The 22,844-nt window shown below is 42.8% G+C and overlaps 1 protein-coding gene across 1 annotated transcript in view; it reads right to left on the minus strand.

Moving 5' to 3' along the window:
- Nucleotides 1-10,731, minus strand: part of LOC136862905 (uncharacterized) — a 107,537-nt gene extending 96,806 nt beyond the window's left edge. Inside the window, exon 1 of the mRNA XM_067139184.2 lies at nt 10,560-10,731. Within this exon, the coding sequence (XP_066995285.2) occupies nt 10,560-10,725 (166 nt within the window). The 5' untranslated portion in view covers nt 10,726-10,731. The remainder of the gene's footprint in view (nt 1-10,559) is intronic.
- Between the last annotated feature and the right edge of the window lie 12,113 nt (nt 10,732-22,844).

Here is a 22,844-nt window from a genome sequence, read left to right on the forward strand (position 1 = left end):
TCAGTTGTCTGCTCTACTCGAGGACCTGACTGAGCTACTGCAGAATCGAAACTGATACTTTAAGTTCGAAAAGTCAACGTTTTGAAACGTCGAGATGTGAGAATCAGCATAGTGGCTGTCAGCTCAGAAAGTCTCATGTGAGTTCATGTTCATTTTGAGCGCATAGAGACGCCGAGGTGTCAGAATTTTATCCGGCAGGAATTATTTTATGTAAATCTACAAAGTCATCGTAGTTTAGCACCTTCAAATACTACTAGACTGAGCTAGAATCGAAACTGCTATTTCAAGTTCGTGAATACAACGCTTTGAAACATCGAGGTGTCAGAATTTTGTCACTCAGGGCCACCTTTATGTGCTGGTAAATCCATCGACTTGCACTTAACATATTTGAGCACCTTCAGATACTCTGAGCGACGTTCGAACCTACCAACTTGAGCTCAGCGGCTGGAGATGTTGATATGCCGGAATTTTGTCGCAGGTGTTCTTTTACATGCAGGTAAATCTATCGACATGAGGATAAATATCTTAAGCATCTTCAAATACTACCGGAGTGGGTCAGGATTGAACCTGCTAACTTGAGCTCAGAAAATCATCCTAAAGCAAAACATAAACACAGCCTTGTGAGACCATTTAAAGAGCTGACTGATACGAGAGTCTTGTATTCTACTCCGCCAAGCTAGAGTTAGTGTGTTCAGTTCTCTTGTTTTTATAGCGGCATTTCTCTGCACCGAAGCCGCCTCTGTGGTGTAGTGGTTAGGGTGATTAGCTGCCACCCCCGGAGGTCCGGGTTCGATTCCCGGCTCTGCCACAAAATTTGAAAAATGGTACGAGGGCTGGAACGGGGTCCACTCAGCCTCGGGAGGTCAACTGAGTAGAGGTGGGTTCGATTCCCACCTCAGCCATCCTCGAAGTGGTTTTCCGTGGTTTCCCACTTCACCTCCAGGCGAATGCCGGGATGGTACCTAACTTAAGGCCACGGCCGCTTCCTTCCCTCATCTTTGCCTATCCCTTCCAATCTTTCCATCCCCCTACAAGGCCCCTGTTCACCATAGCAGGTGAGGCCGCCTGGGCGAGGTACTGGTCATACTCCCCAGTTGTATCCCCCGACCAAGAGTCTGAAGCTCCAGGACACTGCCCTTGAGGCGGTAGAGGTGGGATCCCTCGCTGAGTCCGAGGGAAAAGCCGAACCTGGAGTGTAAACAGATGATGATGATGATGATGATTTCTCTGCACCGTGCATAAATCTAAGTTAAGGTAAAATATCAGCTTTTTTCAGTGGTGTAAATAGTAATTTTAGTAAATCGACAGAGAGAGAAAGAGAGAAAGAAAGAAAGAAAGAAAGAAAGAAAGAGAGGGAGAAAGTGTAGATTTTGGTTCAGAATATACACTGAAATAATTTCTCATTTTCACATCACGCAAATGCTAGAATTTTACGGCTAGTTTTACGGCTGTATGTCAACAAACCTACGTGATAACAATTGAGCGAAGGTTTAGTTCTGTTTTACGGCAGATGCCCTTCTTAATCATTTTCTGCCATAGCAGTTTTACGGCTAGGTGTCTATCCTTAGCACAATGCTCTCAGGGAAGCGAAAGGCAACACGGTACGGGTTATGTAGCAAACTTCGGTAGATGTTTGACTTCAAACCTATACCGTAGACAAGTTTTAAGAGAATTACTCCTCACAACCTTCGTGAATTCTGTTTTGCAGTTAAATGCCCTCCTTAAGTCTTTTCTGTGGTCTCACTTTTATTGTTGGATTTCTACTCTATCGTCAACCTACATGATAAAAATTGAGAGAAGCTTTTGGCTCAGTTTTATGGTTAGATGCCTTTCTTAAGTATTTTCTGTGATCACATTCTTACGGTTATATGTCTGTCATTAGCTTAATGCCCTCAGGAAGGCTAGCTGGCAACACAGTACGAGTTGCGTAGCAAACTTCAGTATATGTTTGAGTTAACCCCCCACCACCCCACCACACAGGCAAATTTTAAGAGCCCCCCCCCCTCACAACTAACGTGAGCCTTGCTTTACAGTTAGATGCCCTCTTTACGTGTTTTCTGTGGGCTCAATTTTACGATTGGATGTCTGCTCTATCGTCAACCTACGGGAGAACTATTGAGAGACTTTGGCTCTGTTTTGCGGTTAGATGCCCTTCTTAAGAATTTTCTGCGGTCGTAGTTTTACAGTCAGGTATCTAAGTATCAGAAGGAGCATTTGACTCTAAAACAGAGATAAATCCACATGTAGAAAAAACTGCAGAAAAAACAAAGGCGGGCCATGTTTTCCTTTACTAAGCAATATTATTATATGACATAGTTTCTTTCGCAAACGTTTTTCGCCAACATAAGGATGAGAAAATGCTAGCGACCGTGACCTTAATTAAGGTTGTAACCCCGGCATTTGTCCGGTGTCAAAGCCACTTTCAGGGCTGTCGTCCTCGGATTCGAACATACCATCTCCCGAATGTAAGCTCACAGCGGTGTGAAAGCCATCTTCAATGCTGTGGACAGTGGGATTCGAATTTACGATCTCCCGAACGCAAGCTCACAGCTGCGGACTTTAATATTTATTAGAAAGTAATCTCCGTAGAGGCCACAAAGGTCCCCGGAGGGGTGGTAGGTTAAAGGCTTCCACTATCCGAAACCTCGGCATTTAATGGGGTAGAGTGGTTGGCTTTATGCCCGGCCGCCGTTGCCCCCACGAATTAACCTAGTACTCATTTTGGTGTAGGCTGAGTGAACCTCAGGAACATATGCACCTCCGCAAGTGAAAATTTCTTTTCTTAAATTCTTCGACTTCCTAACGGGGAATCGAACCCACACCACCTCGGCCAAGCAGCTCCTCAGAAAACAAGTATTCAAAGGGAAAAATCATCAAGTTTTCTTCTTTCTTTCTTTCTTTCTTTCTTTCTTTCTTTCTTCCTTAATCTGTTTACCCTCCAGGGTTGGTTTTTCTTTCGGACTCAGTAGGGATCCCACCTCTACCGCCTCAAGGGCAGTGTCCTGGAGCGTGAGACATTGGGTCGGGGATACAACTGGGGAGAATGACCAGTACCTCGCCCAGGCGGCCTCACCTGCTATGCTGAACAGGGGCCTTGGTGGGGGATGGGAAGATTGGGAGGGATAGACAAGGAAGAGGGAAGGAAGCGGCCGCAGCCTTAAGTTTGGTACCATCCCGGCATTGGGTCGGGGGATACAACAGGGGAGAATGACCAGTAGCTCACCAAGGCGGCCTCACCTGCTATGCTGAACAAGGGCTTTGGTGGGGGATGGGAAGATTGGAAGGGATAGACAAGGAAGAGGGAAGGAAGCGGCTGTGGCCTTAAGTTAGGTACCATCCCGGCATTTGCCTGGAGGAGAAGTGGGAAACACGGAAAACCACTTCGAGGATGGCTGAGGTGCGAATCGAACTCCCTCTACTCAGTTGACCTCCCGAGGCTGAGTGGATCCCTTTCAATCTCTTGCACCACTTTTTCAAATTTCGTGGCAGAACTGGGAATTGAACCCGGGTCTCCGGTTGTGACAGCTAATCACACTAAACACTTCATCACAGTGGCGGGCTTATCGGTACATTAATTGTTAATACCTCGTCGTAACAGACACCAATATCACACTTCTGTATGCTAAGCAAAATGCTATGGCCGTATCCTAACATCGCCGGCCCCGCGGTGCAGGCGTAGCGTGCCAGCCTCTTACCGGGAGGCTCCGGCCAGGTCACGGATTATTACCTGCATCTGGGGGCTGGTTCGAGGACCACTCAGCCTACGTGATTACAATGGAGGAGCTGTCTGACGGTGAAATGGCGGTCCCGATCAAGGAAGCCAAGTATAACAGCCGAGAGTATCCGTCGTGCTGACCATACAACACCTCATAATCTGCAGGTCTTCGGGCTGAGCAGCGGTCGCTTGGTAGGCCAAGGCCCTTCGGGCTTGTTGCGCCATGGGATTTCTTATGTTTTCGGTATCTTAATATCTTCGGCTAGTAGGTGTACAATTATTATTATTATTATTATTATTATTATTATTATTATTATTATTATTATTATTATTATTAGTATTATTATTACCGTATTAGTATTATTATCTGTAGTGTAGTTTTCATGATCCACACCACTATCTCCCTTCTGTGTTCAATGCCAAGGTCGTATCTTAATATCGTATGACCTCACAGTGAAGACATAACAGATATAGTTGTAAAGTTGTAAATTCTGTTTCTGTGAGAGCCGTGATGTGTAGCATAGATCTGAGTCTGACATAATGTGATGCCTTTTAGATCTTGCATCTAGTCGAATCTAGCATTACTTCCTTTATCGCATTCCATCTGTGTAAAAAAAACGGGAAGTGTCTAGCTGGCCCGACTCATTGGTTGAATGGTCAGCATTGAGGCCTTCGTTCCAGAAGGTCCTAAGTTCAATTCTCGGCCGGGTTGGGGATTTTAATCGCGTCTGATGAATTCTTCTGGCTTGGGGACTGGGTATTTGTGTTTGTCCCAACACTTTCCTCTTCATACTCAGATAACACACTACACTACCAACCACCACAGAAACACGCAATAGTAATTACATCCCTCCATATACGGTTAGTGTCAGGAAGGGCATCCGGCCGTAAAACAGGACCAAATCCACATGATCGACACAGTTCGCACCCGCGACCCCACAGGTGTGGCAAAAGCAGAAGATTAAGAAGAAGAAGAAGAAGAAGAAGAAGAAGAAGAAGAAGAAGAAGAAGAAGTGTCTAGCTGAGTTTGCAGCGCTTTCAACTGGCTGAGCCTTGTATCCTAGCTGAGTCCGGCACTACTTCTTTTATCGCATCTTACAAACGGGAAGTGCCTAGCTGAGTCTGGCATACTGCAATACTCCCAGTTAGCTGAGTCTTGTAAACTAGCTGGGTCAAGTAATACCTCTTTTAACGTATCTCAAGCCCAGACCCACAATTTACAACAGTATTACCTCGGTATGTTACATGATCCGCCCCTGCATCTTGTCTAGCTCGTCAGTCTCAGTAGTTTCGGGTTTCGAGTTTATTCTGAACGCGAGGTTTTGATTCCCGACTGATGTAAAAACTACGGTAGACTACTATACGTCTGCAGAGTTCAAATCCATAAGCTCAGGGGTTAGGATCATAAATTGAGTTTTCTAGTCAGAAAAACAGTGAATCATTCATGACAGTCAGCTGGGAAGCTAACGCAGCAGGACTAGTGATCACCGCTGGAGTTTACTCTCGGCATCAAGAAACACGCGCACAGATAAGTCACGGCCTGTCACTCTAGAACATGCTTTGATTTAATTTAAAAAAGGAACGCTCTTACACATGATATGAACTGCCCTCCATCAGCTATTTAAAGAAATATCTTAGCGACCAACATTCAAAACACACGCGCTCCCGTTTAAAAGTTGTTTCACTGCATAGGCAAGTCTCGACCAGCACGTGCCCTGTCAAATTCAAAAAATTATACCCTCATCTGCACACTTTCTTGACAGCTGTCAATGTCCAATATACACGCTCCTCGTTTGAAAACATCTTTAGATACCAACTGAGATCTATCTGCTGTCAAAACATTCAAAACACCCGCTCAAATTCTTAAGTTTATCAAATGTCTACGATCATCGATAGTGCTGCCCCCTACATGTACTCAAAGTAACCTATCTTGCATACGGCAACACACCCTCTAGCGATAAACTAATTAACTCCTACCGCATATGCTGCGTTTTCTACGAACAAACCAATGAACTTTTGCTGCCGTCTGTCAACAAGAAAGTGAACTCTATTTCCCCTCCATATCGCCATCCTGGATTACTAGCCCTCTCTATATCCATCTTAATACATAACTGCTGCCTTCTACCAACAAACTAATGAACATTCTATAACCCACCACTTTCCCATACCGCCTCTTATGACATATGTGCTGCCATCTCTTTAAAAATTAATGAGCTCTATCCCCCAACATCTTCCCATACCGCCGTCTAGTATTAGCAAATACAGTAGAGACAATACACGACACTTACGGATTTCGCCTTGCTAAAATGGGAGACAATTCGACGGTGGCGCTCTTAGTGACTTGACCTGAACAAATCGCGCTAAATTCAAATATCAATGGAAATGTATATACGGAAATGGATAAATAAATTACGTCTAGAAAGACAGTGGTATTGAGATATTAACTTCGAAGTTGCTAAAGCAATTCTGGATAAATGAATGAAGAATTATTTAAAAGGTTATTATTCAAAGACTGAAATTAGACATATAACAAGGTGTGAAATGGACTGCTGTGAAATGGCTTGATCTTTCATTTATGCATTACTTTTTTAGCTTTAGCATACCTGCCTGAAATCTTACGGTTGGATTTGTCTTTTTTCCTCATTTAAAAACAATGTATCATCACATTAAGACATTTGTCAATAAAAATATCGGCACATTCCTTACACATATGATGCAATGAATTAACATTTAATAGCTGGACAATTTTCTTCTTAACATGAAGCCTACTAACAGAAAGAAAATCTATAAAATCCCGGCTTTAATCTGAGAAGAGGGATAAAAGAAAGAAAAGTTCGAAAATGTTGTCGATAGTGATGCTTTGAGGAATATTTACGTACAATTAGAGTAAAAATGTAACATACCCTTGGCTGTATAGTCGAGGATTTTTAAAGTCGCTGGCCTGGAAATGATCTGAACAGATCTTATAATTCTTATACAAGCGTAACGTCCCTTCTTTCTTGTACACTTTATCCAAATCGCTTCTGTGACATTTCAAAACCCACAGATCGCACCTACAACAACACATCGGTATTGAAGGTTAACTGCTGCACTATACAATAAAATATGCGTATTATATTTTAAGCCCGTTAAAACATGGGTCGAGCAGGTCAGAAGATTATGAAGTACTATAAAAATCTCTGTCACTGGAAGAATAGATATGCAAACACGATATTACTTACATGTTCTTGTCACGAGGGAACCTGAAGAACGAGCGCGCATTTTTCTCTACTTCGTAATTACTGCAGCCAAACACAGCACATACCTTTCCCCTCATGTTGAGAGGAGATACGAAGGAATGACACACGCTACTATTTAATTATGTCAACTCACTGAAAACGCATAAATAACACCAAAAACTTCACACAAAAATACACGTGCTCTTATGACAGAATCAGTACCGTTCAGGTCTATCCGCTAGAGTGAGCTCCAATAGCTGTCCCTCGATATCTCGCTCAGTGTCGTGTATTGTCTCTACTGTATTTGGTATTAGCAGTGCCTTCTATTCCCCTTCCACCTTCCCTTTCCCCCACTCTCTATCCCACATTATAACATAAAACAGCATAAGCTCCATGATAATATGCCATCTGTAAAGTGCAAACCAGGAACTTGTACTTATCTTGTACATTCCCAAGAGAGCATTGTCTACAGTGTGTGGTTTTCAGTACACGCTAAGAGCATTGTCTCATTGGCACTTTTCAGTGCTAGCTTTCTTTCAGGCATTTATTTCAGGAAGCAACAGGAATGGCGGAGCTACGAGACGACCTACCAGAGGACTTCAGGGAAACAGTGAGCCCATCAACCGGGCGCAGATCTGGAAGGCACCCCGGATGGAGGAAGGTGACACGGAGACGGACGCCTCCGGGCGTTCAGAGGCTGCTACCCAGACCCGGCCTGCTAGCGCCTCTTCACGATTCAGACATCGATGTGCGCCCCACAGGACAGAGAATGCACTCAGATGCCAGCAACGACCGACGCCGCCGCCGCCAACCAGGAGGAGAGAGAAGCAGGCCCTGCAGCGGTCACCAGCCCACGAGGAGTGCCACAAGAACGAGGTCCCTACCCTTGCTGAGAAGGGGCTGCCACTACCTGGAAGCAGACGTCGCGCCTGGACCAGGAAGAAGGAGCAGAAACCGTCCCGCAAGGAGAGGGTCATCCACCGCAGCCCAGGCCTGCTCCCAGTAAGGCAGTCAACAGAGGAGCCAATCAGGACAGGACCTGTAATATTTCTGAGACAGGCTGTATAAGAGGAGCGATGTCCTGTAGCGATCCAGAACGATTGAAGAATGTAAGGGTGTCAAATCCAAGTGAGTGCGTTGTAACGCCTATTTTAAGTACAAGTTGATGTTCTCCCATGATTATTATTTTATGTAAGACCGTAGGTAACGGCAGTTAAGTCAAGGTGACGATTCTATTTGATACCAGCGAAGTGCATTTGTGATAGCCGACCTCACGAACAAAATACATTTTGACACACGGTCAAGATACAAATAATACTTAATTCTTGTAAATTGAATTTTATTCTGTATCTTTACGAGACGAAAACATCACGGACTGGAAACATTACGGGTGAGAGAATGAATGTTATTAGAATGGGAGTTTAGTCTGCGTATGTTGATGAGAAGTTACTTCACTGGACGGTTCACGATGATACATGTTTGGAGTGTCGACATTGCAGGTCAGTTGGAGCATCACACTCGAGTTATGCCGTCAATATCGTGATGATTGCGATTATTGTTTTCGGTGATATTGCGCAATATCAAACGAGAGCTGAGTTTGTTTTTATTTAGCGAACTTCACCCCATGTGTTTAAATTTTAATGAGGAATAGATTAAACTATTCGAATCTGTTGTTTAATTTCGATTTCACGCTTTATCGTAGGAAATAGACACATTAAGATTTCCAGATTCGAGTTCATTTCTGTAGCGAATTTCACTTCATGTGTTAGATTTTCGACAAGGTCAGATTTAAATAACCGGACATTGTGTTAAAGTTTCGATTTCGCCTGGCAGTATGAGTGATGTGTAGATACCATAACGTTGGCTCAACGATAGATTTAGGATGCCGCGTGTATTATAATTATTGTTAAGGATGAATAGACACAGTAACCTTTACTCAACGACAGGATTAGGACGTTATGTGTACATAGCCAAGTCATAGGTTAGGCATTTTTGCGAATCGACTTGAACGATGTTTGCAGTAGTGGATACGAGTGTGGAAGATATTAGAAGGTATTATTTAGGCCATTTTTCGGCATAATACTTACTAGCCGAAAGGTGCACCCGTAATAGCGTTGCATCAGTAGCGGCATGAGTGCAAGGGTTGTCCCACGTTGAAGCCTGGCTAATGGAGACTGATCCCTACTGCTTAGCCGCGTGCGTTCAAGTTCGATGAACTTTCGTTTCTATTTGCTCCTTTCCTTTACTTTAAGATCTATTGTTCGGGTGTACGGTATGCTCTGATAGTGCCGTGTATTGACACTTAGATATTTTTTGTAGGATTTACACTACGAATGGGGATTCGATTCGTCAGTTGTTATTATATTTTATTTTATGTTATTCACATTATTTATGTGAGACGTTGATCTACCGATCACTTGTAGCTTAGTTTAAGGGGACAAATGTAGGTAGACAGATTTGTAATTGTAGTCGTAGTTATAGAGAATTGGAAAGATTTCATGTTGTTTGTTTCATAATGTGGACTTGTATTTTAACTAATTTAACGACGTAACTGTTTCATAACCTGAAAGTTGCTTTAGAAAGAACATTTTCAAGTGATATATCACTTTTCTTTAACTTCACTGTTTGGCTTTTCTTCTAAACGCATAATGAATAATTGCTTCCCTGCACTTCGTAGTTTTGTTCCTTCAGACCGATGTAACGTAAAATCCAATCTGTTCAAGTGTTGTTGGTTCCATCTGAACATCTGTTTGGCGCGATGGATGTTTCAGAATCGCGACTCCTCTGCAACTTAAGGGTGTCATGAGATGACAATACATGATGGAATTTTATTTTTGATTGTGACAATTGCTGTTAACTTGTAATGAACACCATGCTTTCAAGTAATATTTCGCAACCTATCCAAAGCAACTGATAGTCGATTAGGTTCGATTAACGATCCATTAGGGGGATGTACCAGTATCCGATAGGATAGTCGACTGGTGGATAACCTTAATTAAATGTAAATCTAGAATTCTACTTGTTGAAGGTCAGATTTTCCACAGATCGTGTGGATTAACTCTCAATTATCGTTTGGATCAATGGTGCCCGATTTTCAGGTTTTCTATTCTGTTTCTGGTTTTTGCTGTCCACGAATCTTCTATTGCATTTTCATTCTTTGAAAGACAATAATATAAACAATTTCCAGATTTTTTGCCACTCACTTTATGCATTGTGACTGTGTTATACTATAACATGTTGTGACAAATTTAACTGATTTGTCTTGCCCATTTAGTAAAACTAATTATCGTGACTACATTGAATAAAATTTTTAGTAAGCACATTTTTGCCCCTCGTTTGAAGTAATTTTGCTTTCCTCTGAAGCCTACCGCTTGGTCTATGAAGTGACAGAAAAAAACTCGTAACGACCCCAAGATCCGAGAGACGACATTGCTCTACTGAAGTAGCCGAGGCAGACGACCAATGATGGAACGGTAAGTTCAAGGGATCAGTATAGATATACCTAAGAGTATAGAAATAGGCCTATATCAGACAACTAGCTCAACTAACAGGGCGTTGGAAAACTGAATGCATATGATCACCATTATCTGAAAAATCTACGAAGCGAACTAGCAGTTATGACTCACTTGCATTGCACAAGCCTTTAAGAACACGAGTGACAGTAGCTTGAGCCGTGGCCACCAGCTCCTCCGTCGTTATTTGACATACGGCCTGCTGAGTCTCCAACACCTCTCTGCTGCTACTGGCGCCCGCCTGTAGCACCACAGCCGATAACACAAGCACAAACAACATCTCAAGCTAGACTGAAAGAGAACAGTCAGGAATAGGAACCACTGGAAAGTTGGCGTCGTGACAAGGAGAATGAACTATAAATAACATGTCCAAAGTAAACAAACAATTAATCAAAGAGTTTGTTTCCTGGGGTCGTTGTAGTGTTCTCCGATGTTGTGAACTCCAACGGCATTCAGAAAATTTCATGAATGCAATTATGCAATTAAGAAATCGTATTGTTTGTCTCGAAAATTAGATTTGTAAATTCGAGTTACAAATTCATAACTTGATCTGGTGATTAAAAGAAAAAGAGTACCTACTGTACAACCCGCCAACAAATTTCTTGGCAGCTGTCATTAGAACGAGGGGGAAAGGCTCTGAGTCCCCAAGTTTCTGGAGGATGAAGTGTATGAATGTGTCTCGAACACACAACAAAATGACGAAAAACTCCTTCAAGCGATCTTTTAGCCACTATTGTGACGCAAATCCGAGCGGACTCTTGTGCGGAAGGGTCAGCGTCAAACTCTGTATACGAACGAGTTGACCGCGCGGTTAGGGTCACGTACCTGTGAACATGTACGCAGGAGATGGGTTCGCATCCCACCGTCGGCAGCCCTGTGGATGAATTTTCGTGGTTTTCCATTTTCACACCAGCCTGTACGTCAGTTAAAGCTACGGTCGGTACCTATCCATCCTAACCCTTTCCCATCGTCGCGTCGCCGTTACTACGAAGTTAAACCACTAGCAAAGAAAAGAAAAGCAGACTTTGTTTACCTCGTTCCGTGCTATTTTCTTTCGTAATATCCGGCTCCATAGCGAAATGGTTAGCGTGCTGACCTTTGGTCACAGGGGTCCCGGGTTCGATTTACGGCAGGGTCGGGAATTTTAACCATAATTGGTTCATTTCTCTGGCACGGGGACTGGGTGTACGAATCGTCTTCATCATCATTTCATCCTCATCATGACGCGCCGGTCGCCTACGGGCGTCAAATCAAAAGACCTGCATCTGGCGAGCCGAACTTGTCCTCGGACACTCCCGACACTAAAAGCCATACGTCATTTAGTTTCATTTCTTTTGTAATAAAATATTTATTTTGTACTCTGTAGTATACATAAAGTGTGTAAAAATATATAGGGCAAAATTTCAAGAATGGTTTGTTCAGATATACAAACTAAAAACAACAAGTTATATCGACATGGCTCCGGAAATCCTTAGTATCTGATCTATCTAACATTCACGTATGATCGTGTATACAAACATGATTGCTTTCTGAAGTTATGATACATTTCTTCTTTGTCATTCTTTGAATCCAATGGCCAATATCGACTCTCTGTCTGAATATAAACCTCGGTTGGTCTCCTTCTCGAGTTCCGAACATGCTCCGACATTCCTCGCGTAGTTTGAATTGTTTGACAGGCTCACATCTAGCCGGTACATGTAGTCTAGTTCCGTTCAATCACGACAGAAACTTACGATGACATATCAGTGTCGTGACTTGGATTCAGTTCCAACCAATAAAAGTACAGAAGACATTAAAACCATATCTGACAGCCTGTTAACTCGGACTTGTTTCTTTTTTTGCTATTTCCTTTACGTCGCCTTGACACAGATAGGTCTTATGGCAACGATGGGATAGGAAAGGGCAAGGACTGGGAAGGAAGCGGCCGTGGCCTTGATTAAAGTACAGCCCCAGCATTTGCCTGGTGTGAAAATGGGAAACCACGGAAAACCATCTTCAGGGCTGTCGACAGTGGGGTTCGAACCCACCATCTCCCGGACGCAAGCTCACAGCTGAGTGCTCCTAATCGCACGGCCAACTCGCCCGGTAACTCAGAAATTAACAATGTACTACTACTACTAATACTACTACTACTACTACTAATAATAATAATAATAATAATAATAACAATATTAATAATAATATTATATATTTTACGTCCCACTAACTTTTTTTGGTATTTCGTAGACTCCGAGGTGCCAGAATTTTGTCCCGAAGGAATTCTTTCACGTGGCAGTAAATCTACTGGCGGGATACGATGACCTCAGATGTTAGGCCGCTTTAAACAACAAGCACCATTATCATAAAATCTACTGGCATGAGGATGATGTATTTCAGCATTTTCAAATACAACTGCACTGAGCCAAGATGGAGCCTGCCATGTTGGGCTCAGAAGGCCAGCGCTGTACTATCTGAGCTACTCCGCCCGGCATTTCAGGGCCCATATTGATATGACCTTTTTACTTTTTCCTGCGTATGGGGAATCTATTCCTGAAATTTAGCCCCGTATTTTTGTTACACACTTTAAATTTGTCCAGAACACACACATTTCCAATAAACTTACATAGTTCTATTACGTTATGAAATTGGCAAGGAATGAATAGGGCAATTAGTAGGGAATATTATCTGTTACGGAGATTTCCGTGGTAGGTAGAGGTGAAAGAAGGTGCGGGTGTGAATAGGTCTCCAACTACGGAATTAAAGTTAAATGTAAAATTTAACAAGGTTATATTTTCTTTCCAAAATTCAGAAATAACAAGAATGGCAGGTACGGAGTAGCAAGGCAACAAAGTACAATTACAGTATTTACAGGATTTGGGCTTCGAGCCCTGAAAATACAATTCTTGAGCAACTAGCCCAACTTTACGATATACAAATTTCAACAACGGGGCAGAAGACCCCAATCAAACCCTGGAGCACTTGCTCCAAATTACACAGTAAAGCCTCCTCGAGGCATACAACACTCAGTTTTCAAAAAAAGAGCCACTCGCTCTCAACTTTAAGCCTCTCCCAGGCCACACCAAACTCCACCTTCAAGCTGTCCTCAACGGACATAAACACAGGGGTAAAATACCCAATCTACTGAGGCCTATTAAGTGAGAAAAGGTTAATTATATGGCCTCTAAAATACCAACTTGAAAGGAGGCTCTCCGCACTCCTAATACACTTTATTTAAAACCTACTTGGCACTAGGCCGTTAATGCAAGGGCTAATCCCATACTACAGAGGTGACTTCAGAAAAGAACAATTTGCATTATATTAACGAAGAATAGGTTGAGGAAAATAAGTTCACCTCAAAACAATATGATTGGGAGCTCGAGAGGGTTAAGCACTCTCCATCCCGATATGCAGTTTAAAAGATGGAATAGATACAAGTTTCTTTACATTTTAAGGAAGGTTACATAATGGAAAAAGCTTCGGACCCGCCCCGAGAGTTAAACTGCTGAGCTAGCAAAGAAAGAAGTTATTAATTGGCCATTACCTTGTTGTTGACCGCTGCCGAAGAAAGAGGCGCTTCCCGCCCCCTGCTATGTACTTTACACACTGAAAGATGGAACAGAAGTGGCGCAGAGACCCTAAAATCAGCAGTTTATATACTCTCGCGGAAGGTTCTAGGCGTTAGGGGAATGAGAACACCCGCCCACAATCACTTTATTGAAGAATAAAGAGAAACCCCTACACAAGATGAAGAAGAAACACATTATTGGTGGAAAATTAATTTCAGAAATTCGGGATTGGCTAGATTTAAAACAAGGGGAAAGAAAGGGTTAATATTGCCAACTTAACCAATGACTGAAAGAAATTTAACAAAGAACAAACTTTTGAAATAAAATTTTCTCCAAAGAACAGTTCTTTTTCTTCGCACTAGGGTGCACTATTGTAGTTCTTCAGTAGTGTCCTCTAGAAGAGAAAGTTCACACTTCTTACTTCAAGCAAAACAAAAACACATCAAAAATGACACAGTTCTAAAACTCCAAAATTTACAGGTAGTGACATCTTCTGAGAAAGTAGAAAATTAATACCGTCAATAAAGTTCAGACTTCCTCCAGCAGAGGAGTTTCAACTGGCGCACCTTTTGAATTAGCGGCGTGGAGGTGTACCGCCCGGTACAGACCTCCCCCCCCCCCCAAATGTTCCTCCAGGGGTGACACATGAAATTTGTTTGAAAACTAGGTCCAAGTTTTGATGTAGATGTGGAGATTAATTGCAGAAGTATTTTTAAGATTTTCTTAATATGGTTTGATTCAGTTTCAAAATTTTTGTTGTTGCAGGTGAAGTAAAGTCTTTATGCTTGTAGAAGTTGAATTCAGAAGATAAACTTTAGTTTTTAAAGTTGAGAAAAAAAAATTCTAAGTCCACCAGGTATTGCAGAAAAATCCAAGAGAAGGTAGTAATGTCGAACTGGAATGTCCATGTAGTTGATGTAGACTAAGTTGAATGGCCAGATCGGCCGTTGCCGCTTGCGTCCAGGAGAGGCCGCTCGGATCCCTCAAGTACCCTGAGATACCGCTCGCCCGCATCATGAGGGGAGCAGTGGTGTTGAAACACGCCGCGCCCGCGGTGAAGATATACAGGCTGCGGGCAAGTAGCAGGTCGTGCGCCGCACATCAGCCTTGGCCGGGAGGAGAGCTCCAGCTCGCCGTGCACATGTCGTCCTCGCTGGGGTCGAGGGGGCCCATCCTCAAACCCAGTCGCGGCACAGCGCCGCGCGGCTGTGGGGGCACTGAAACATTAAAGCTAGGCGGCAGAATATTGTTGGACCATCATCTTTTTGAGGGCACAGACTTAGTGGAGAGGTTGAGGGGCCAGCGGCGTGCAGATATCCATGGCATTTAATATAAGCAAGCCACAGTGTGTATAGCAGGAGACGGGAGCGTGGTAATGGCCGTGGTAAGGACAGAATGGCAGTTTAACGAATCGGGGGAGGTTTACAAAAATGCTTAAATATAGAAAATATTATAGAAGGGGCAGAATGCCTTAAAAGTGAAAACTCAAAAAAAATATAACCTTCATATTCCTTTCAAGATAATATGAAGCACGTTAACACAGAAATTACACCGGTTTCACCTGGGACAGGTGAACCCTAAATATCCTCTCGGTGGCTGGATTACTTAATAATAATGTGACCGGCGTAAGGAAATCGAGAATGATACAAGGCCCATGGAATCTGGGGACAAGCTTGCCCGCGGGAACAAAATTCTTGACCATAACTTGGTCACCTACCTTCAAAGGGGTGGGTCTCCGTCCACGATCATACCTTTCCCTAACCTTTTCATGAGAGACTTTAAGATTGGCTTTAGCCTTCTTCCAAAGATCTTTGATGTTATCCGGATCTATTGTCTCGGGTAGAATGTCACTCAGAGACCAGAGGTTAGAGAGCGGCGTGTTGGGAACAAACTTGAACATCAAAGAGGCTGGAGTAAACTTATGTGATTCATGAACCGCCGAATTCAAAGCAAAAGCTAACCAATGCAAGGACGTGTCCCACCTGGAATTATCTTCATGATGATAGGCAATAAGCGCGGACCTGAGATTACGGTTAACCCGTTCAGCCAGCGATGGTTGAGGGTAATAAGCAGAAGTAGTTACATGAGAGATAGACAAGTCAAAACAGAATTTACGAAAAAGGTTTGATGTGAACGCCTTAGCATTATCAGACACAACATATTGGCACGGACCAAAAGAAGCAAAAATAGAATTTAGGCAAGTAATGGTGGACTGAGCGGTAGCCAGCTTAGTCGGAAATAACCAGGAAAATCTTGTAAAACCATCTACGCACACAAAGATGAACTTGTTGGCATTTCCCTTTGACTGGGGGAAGGGTCCTACATAATCAATATACAAGCGTTCCATGGGGCGCGACGCTTGATGCGAAGACAGAAGGCCTACCTTGGTGGACATAGTGGGTTTACTAAGCAAACAAGGTTTACAAGCTTTTACTAGTTCACGGATTTCACCGTCCATACCCTTCCAGATGAACCTTTCACGAATCTTTTCACGCGTTTTAAAGATTCCAAGATGCCCCCCTAATGGGGTCTCATGATAGTACTTGAAGATCATAGGTACAAGAACAGCTGGAACGACAACTTTCATCATCTTATCCTGCCTCGAAGGGCAACATAGAACACCATTCCTCAGAACATAAGGGACCACACGTTCCCCAGAAGAAAGGGTTTCCATTATCGGAGCCAGCGTCGGATCTTCACGTTGGTATTTCTCGATATCCCTAAAAAGCATGGGGGCATCTGTTAAGATGGCATTAACATCAGATAACATGGACTCGGGCGGAGATGAACTATCGACCGGTTCATGGTTCTCAATGTCGTTGGAAAACATACGGCTGAGTCCATCAGCGACAACATTTTCGGTACCTCGGATATGCCTGACATCGAATTGGAAGGCAGAAATACGGATAGCCCAACGGGCTATACGACCAGTACGACGCGGCCTACCTAAGACCCAGCTTAAGGCTTGATTATCTGTCTCCAGGTCGAATTTGACATGTTCCAGATAGAGACGGAACTTCTCTAAGGCGAATAAGACTGCCAAACCTTCGAGCTCATATATGGAGTATTTTGCTTCTTGAGCCGATAGAGTCCTAGATGCATAGGCGATGGGTCGCCTCCCTAGTTCAGTCTCTTGAAGAAGGACTGCAGCTACTGCTGACGACGACGCGTCCGTTTGGACGATGAATTTCTTTGAGAAATCAGGCATAGCAAGGACAGGGGCATTACAGAGAGCTAATTTAAGATCTTCAAAAGCGGCTTGTTGAGAAGGACCCCACTCGAATTTGATGCCTTTCCTACGAAGAAGGTTCAAGGGCGCCGCTCTATTAGCGAAGTTAGGAATAAACTTCCTGAAAAAATTCACCATACCAATGAACCTGGCGATACCTTTAACGTCCTTAGGAGGTTTAAAATCACGGATGGCCTGTGTTCTGGAATGATCGACTGCAACACCATCAGGTGACACAATATGCCCTAGGAATGACATAGAGAGCTTAGCAAAGGCAACCTTGGACAACTTGACAGTTAACCCAGCCTTACGAAGGCGATCGAGAACTTCTCGCAGATGATCTAGATGTTCTTCAAAAGTTTCTGAGAATACGACGACATCATCCAAGTAGTGATATAAGTACTCAAATTTGATGTCGGAGAAGACCCTATCTAGTAGCCTAGTGAGTACAGCTGCTCCCGTGGGGAGCCCGAAAGGCACGCGGTTGTATTCATACAAATTCCAATCCGTGGCAAACGCTGTAAGATGTTTAGACTCTTCGGCAAGGCGAATTTGATTATAGGCCTGATTCAAGTCCAAGATAGTAAAGAACTTGGCCTTACGAAACCATGAGAAACAAGAATGAAGGTCAGGAAGGGGCACAGATTGTAACACCACCTTCCGATTGAGAGCCCTATAATCAATGACAGGCCTGAAGCCTCCTTGGGGTTTCGGGACTAGAAAAATAGGTGACGAATACGCCGACTTAGAGGGCCTAATAATACCGTCCTTCAACATCTGATCGATGATTTCTTTCAGAGCCTTCATTTTAGGTGGAGATAGCCTATAAGGTGGAAAACGGACAGGAATTGAATCCGTGACCTCGATTTTGTATTCAATAAGGTCAGTAACACCAAGAGTATCAGAGAACACCTCTGGAAATGACTGACATAATTTACGAATACTATGAGCCTGCTCCTCAGGTAGATGTCTAAGGTCTAACAACATCTCATCCTGGGTAGGCGAAATAGATGAGCATGATACAGAATTACACTTTAACAAGGGAATTTTACAATTGAACGCAAATTTGAATGTGCACGACGTACTCTGAAGATCGAGCACAAGACCAGTGTGAGAAATAAAGTCCGCTCCCAGTATGATGGGGCAAGACAAATGCTTAGCTACAAACAGTTTGGTTTTCCATGTAAATTTAAAAATACGAATTTTGACCTGTATGGAACCTAGAATTTCTAATGGAGATGAATTAGCCGAAACGTATTGAACAGGAGATGAGACATAGTCAGGTAGTTTACAAACAGATTTCAATTTAGAATACCATTCAGCCGAAATAATCGAACAAACACTGCCTGAATCTAAGAGAGCTGTTACAGGTTCATTATTTAACTCAATCTTAAGAAAAGGAACCGGTGCGGGGGTATCCGCCGCAATCCTAAGACACTCCTTGGGGCATTCAAGGGATGGATTTGAAGATTGAAATTTCCCTGATTTTTCGCTCTGTTTACCCGGGGCTGAGTCTCGGGAAGATGGATTAATCGACTCAGCCGAAGGCACTAGTCACTTTATATTGTTGTTGGAAGTTGCACCAGAAGTTGAGCAGGAGGGGGTGCTATTCGAATTGGGACAATTCTTGGCGATATGTGAGAAAGCCCCACATTTAAAACAGCCTTGTGATGAACCAGCTCCATTCCTTGTCCCACTAGACTTAAGCAATGGGCACTTGTTCCGAAGATGGTCGGGCGACCCGCAAGCGTAGCATTTACGAGGTGTGACTGATCGGCGAGGTGGAGGCCGAGTATTACTAAAAGAAGGCGGGGGTTCTTTCGCGACACGCAATGAATCGGCGTATCTAACTCCTTCCGCTGAGACGGCCAATGCCTCAAGTTCAGAGAAGGTTTGCGGGCACGCCGCGAAACACAAATATGACCTGTAGGATGGTGAAATGCCTTCCACAATGGCTTGTACAATCTGGTCCTCCGGAGAGTGAAGAGCAAACACCCTACTGTCGGATTTTTTATTATGGACACTCGAGTTTAGGCTTTAATTGCATACGAACTAATATGCCTATTGCAATACGAGTTATACCAATATTTTCCTTGTTTAATTCTACATTAGCGTATATAAGACACATTGTTTTCGACGTTCATTAAATATTTTTTATTTGTGGTTGTAATAAATATTGTGCGTGTTTTTGGCTTCTTCTCTAGGAAGCGCTCACTTAGGAGTATATACAAGGAAAACTACTTGTCTGATGGTAATGAAATTTTAATGTGTTATAACCACATGTATTTGTAGTGTAATACTCAGGTTACAATTTTTTTCAACCACCCCGAAAAATGTTCTTATCATTTTTCTTAAGCAACTCTTTCTCAGCCCAGGGTAAACGTACAGCAGCAAACTTGGGCTTGTTTTGAAGCACTCAGTCATAGTTATCAGAAACTACAACAACTGTAACCGTACAGTGTGGTGCCGAATTTAAGAAGAGTAATATTGAAAGGAGGTTTTGTGCACGCCGGACCGTGCGATTAACAGCAGGCCGGGTGGTGAAAACGGGCGCAGTGTTGCCGCGTTCGGTAGTAATCAAAGAGGATAGAATAGAATAGAGATGAAACTCAATGATAAATTTCGGTTCCAAGCCACTTGGCGCTAGTAGTTTTAGTCTCTTTTCCGAGATAGCGCCACAGTGTGCATTCTGGTCCAATACCTTAGTATTACTATCAACAGATAGCGCGGAGAATTAACATCCGGCGCAGTGACGCACATCCGGTTATGCTTAAAGCCCCCTCCCTTCCCCTGCCACCACCTTCCCTGCATCCTCCCGCCACCCCCCCCCCCCCCAGCCATTCGTCGATTAGAATGCAGTTCTACTATTTCCATGCCCAATACATTGTAATTCATATATTTTTATTTTCAAGTACTTACTATGTTGTAAATAATGATCTGATACCCCTAGTTTGTATGGCATACTATGTTACTGAGAACATAACCTCACGCCTCAAAGCAGCTTTAACTTCAAATGAATGATTGACACATTAACACAAAGCTGATATAACAAATAAGAAATCCCTTCGAAAGCAAGACAACAGAGGACACCATATGCAAGACAATGGGGTATCACATCAATATCCAAGTACCACATGAAAATAAAAATAACAGAATTAAATGCACTGAGACAGGAAATATATAGAACTACATTAATAGAACCATTCAGCTTTCAGCCCCTGATGTGTACTCAAACAGGAAATACAGGATTTCAGGAGAACTGGCGAAGATATATTTCAAATAAACAAGCACAAGGAACTAAGATTTACAGCACAAGCACATGAGCACTTGGAATTCAAACAACACAAATACTGTAGCATCATGGGAACTATCGATTAAAATCGTTATAAGTTCGAACAAGGTTAATCGATTGGGTAAAGTCGAACTCGATGCAATTCAGCAATATTATCTCCACAATGCTTGACGTTTTATGACTAATTAATTTGTGAGAAGTGCACACTGATTGAGGTTCGACTTGAAATACTTTAAATACTTCACTTCGAGACAAACTGCCTTTAATTATTAACATCGCTCATTTCATGCTTACTCGCGTGCCATCTACAGAACGTGTATATAACTATTTGCACGGTATGAATGACCTCCAGCGCCATCTAGAAAAAGAGACTGAAACTACCTGAAGCTAGCAACAGATTGGAACCAAAAGCCCTATTAGAGTTTCACCCCCCTGGTAGTAATCACGCGCGTAACGAACACAGCTTTTCGTTTACTTTCAAACTTTAATTTTATTTCCTCTTATAAATTCCACTTCCCATCAGCTTTTCTCATAAGGGCTTTGGACCTTCAATGGCAGGTTTAAAAATGGTTGACATCCTAATTTAGAAATATCATACTGCACAATTTTTACACGAGTTATTTGCATTATTATTTACATATATTTACAATATTTAATTATATCAGTTTTCTTCGTCTGACAAATCACTGTTTTCCGATGAATCGGTGCTACTGTCATTCATGTTGATTACGACTGGCTCGAAATAAGGGAAATTTTCAGACAGTCCATCTTTTTCCCAGTTAGTGGTCTTCAATTTTCTTAGCGTTTTTAACAAATTGTTTCCAGAGTTCAGGGGTCACGGTACGTAAGGCTTCTCGGCATAAAGCGTTAACTGCTTCCATACCTCTACCATTTTCTAATGTGTTAGCCATATTTGTTTCTGCTATTTTCCCTTTTGCGTAAGCCCAAATGAGCTCAGTTGGATTAAGCTCGCAATGGACACTGGTAACCAAACGAGCTGTACATCAGGTCGAAGTCGTTTAGTCAGTTATTCCAGCTTCTTTACCGGTGTTTGAAAATAAGGCCTGGCAAGGACAATCAGCTCTGGTTTAGTTAGTTTGTTATAATCGTCAACTCCAGGTGGTAGTGAAATATTCTTTTATTTTATCCAAGATATAATTTCAGGTTTCAGCCATGACATGTTCGGGTATTTAGATGAAGGACCGACCATCGTATGATATGGAGCTCCGTGAACCATTCTTCATAATGAGTCGAGTTCATCTCAATATGGTAACCACCACGTCCTTTCTTGCCAATAAAACAAAGTTCTGCACTGTCAAGAAATCCTTCTTCACTTCCGATGTGTAAAATTATGATGCGTTTCCCAGATCCAGGCGGTGTTTGGAACCCTCCACGCCATCCATAAATTTGCTGAATGTACCCTCTGTACAGATTATAGTTGTCAAAGTTGTTTTCTAAAGCTTTAACCACGTTTTCTTGCCACCCATATTTCATAGTATGGTTCTGTCCGCACCAGGTTTCGTCTGTAAAGTCCGGCTCCATGGCTAAATGGTTAGCGTGCTGGCCTTTGGTCACAGGGGTCCCGGGTTCGATTCCCGGCAGGGTCGGGAATTTTAACCATCATTGGTTAATTTCTCTGGCACGGTGGCTGGGTGTATGTGTCGTCTTCATCACCATTTCATCCTCATCGTGACGCGCAGGTCGCCTAAGGGAGTCAAATCGAAAGACCTGCACCTGGCGAGCCAAACATGTCTTCGGACACTCCGGCACTAAAAGCCATACGCCATTTCATTTCATTTCGTCTGTAAAGAAGATCTTGTAGCTCTGTGCTCTTAAGTCTCTAATTCGTCTAAGGTAGGTATGTCGGGATGCAGCAACTGTGGAATTTATATGAGGAAATAAAATTAAAGGTTGAAAGTAAGCGAAAAGCTGTGTTCGTTGCGCGCGTGATTACTACTGAACGCGGCAACACTGCGCCCGTTTTCACCACCCGGCCTGCTGTAAATCGCACGGTCCGGCGTAAACAAAACCTCCTTTCAATATTACTCTTCATAAATTCGGTACCACACAGTACGGTTACAGTTGTTGTAGTTTCTGATAACTATGACTGAGTGCTTCAAAACAAGCCCAAGTTTGCTGCTGTACGTTTACCCTGGGCTGAGAAAGAGTTGCTTTAGAAAAATGATAAGAACATTTTTCGGGGTGGTTGAAAAAAATTGTAACCTGAGTATTACACTACAAATACATGTGGTTATAACATATTAAAATTTCATTACCATCAGACAAGTAGTTTTCCTTGTATATACTCCTAAGTGAGCGCTTCCTAGAGAAGA

This window comes from Anabrus simplex, chromosome 2 (assembly GCF_040414725.1).
Source record: "Anabrus simplex isolate iqAnaSimp1 chromosome 2, ASM4041472v1, whole genome shotgun sequence".
NCBI lineage: Eukaryota > Metazoa > Arthropoda > Insecta > Orthoptera > Tettigoniidae > Anabrus > Anabrus simplex.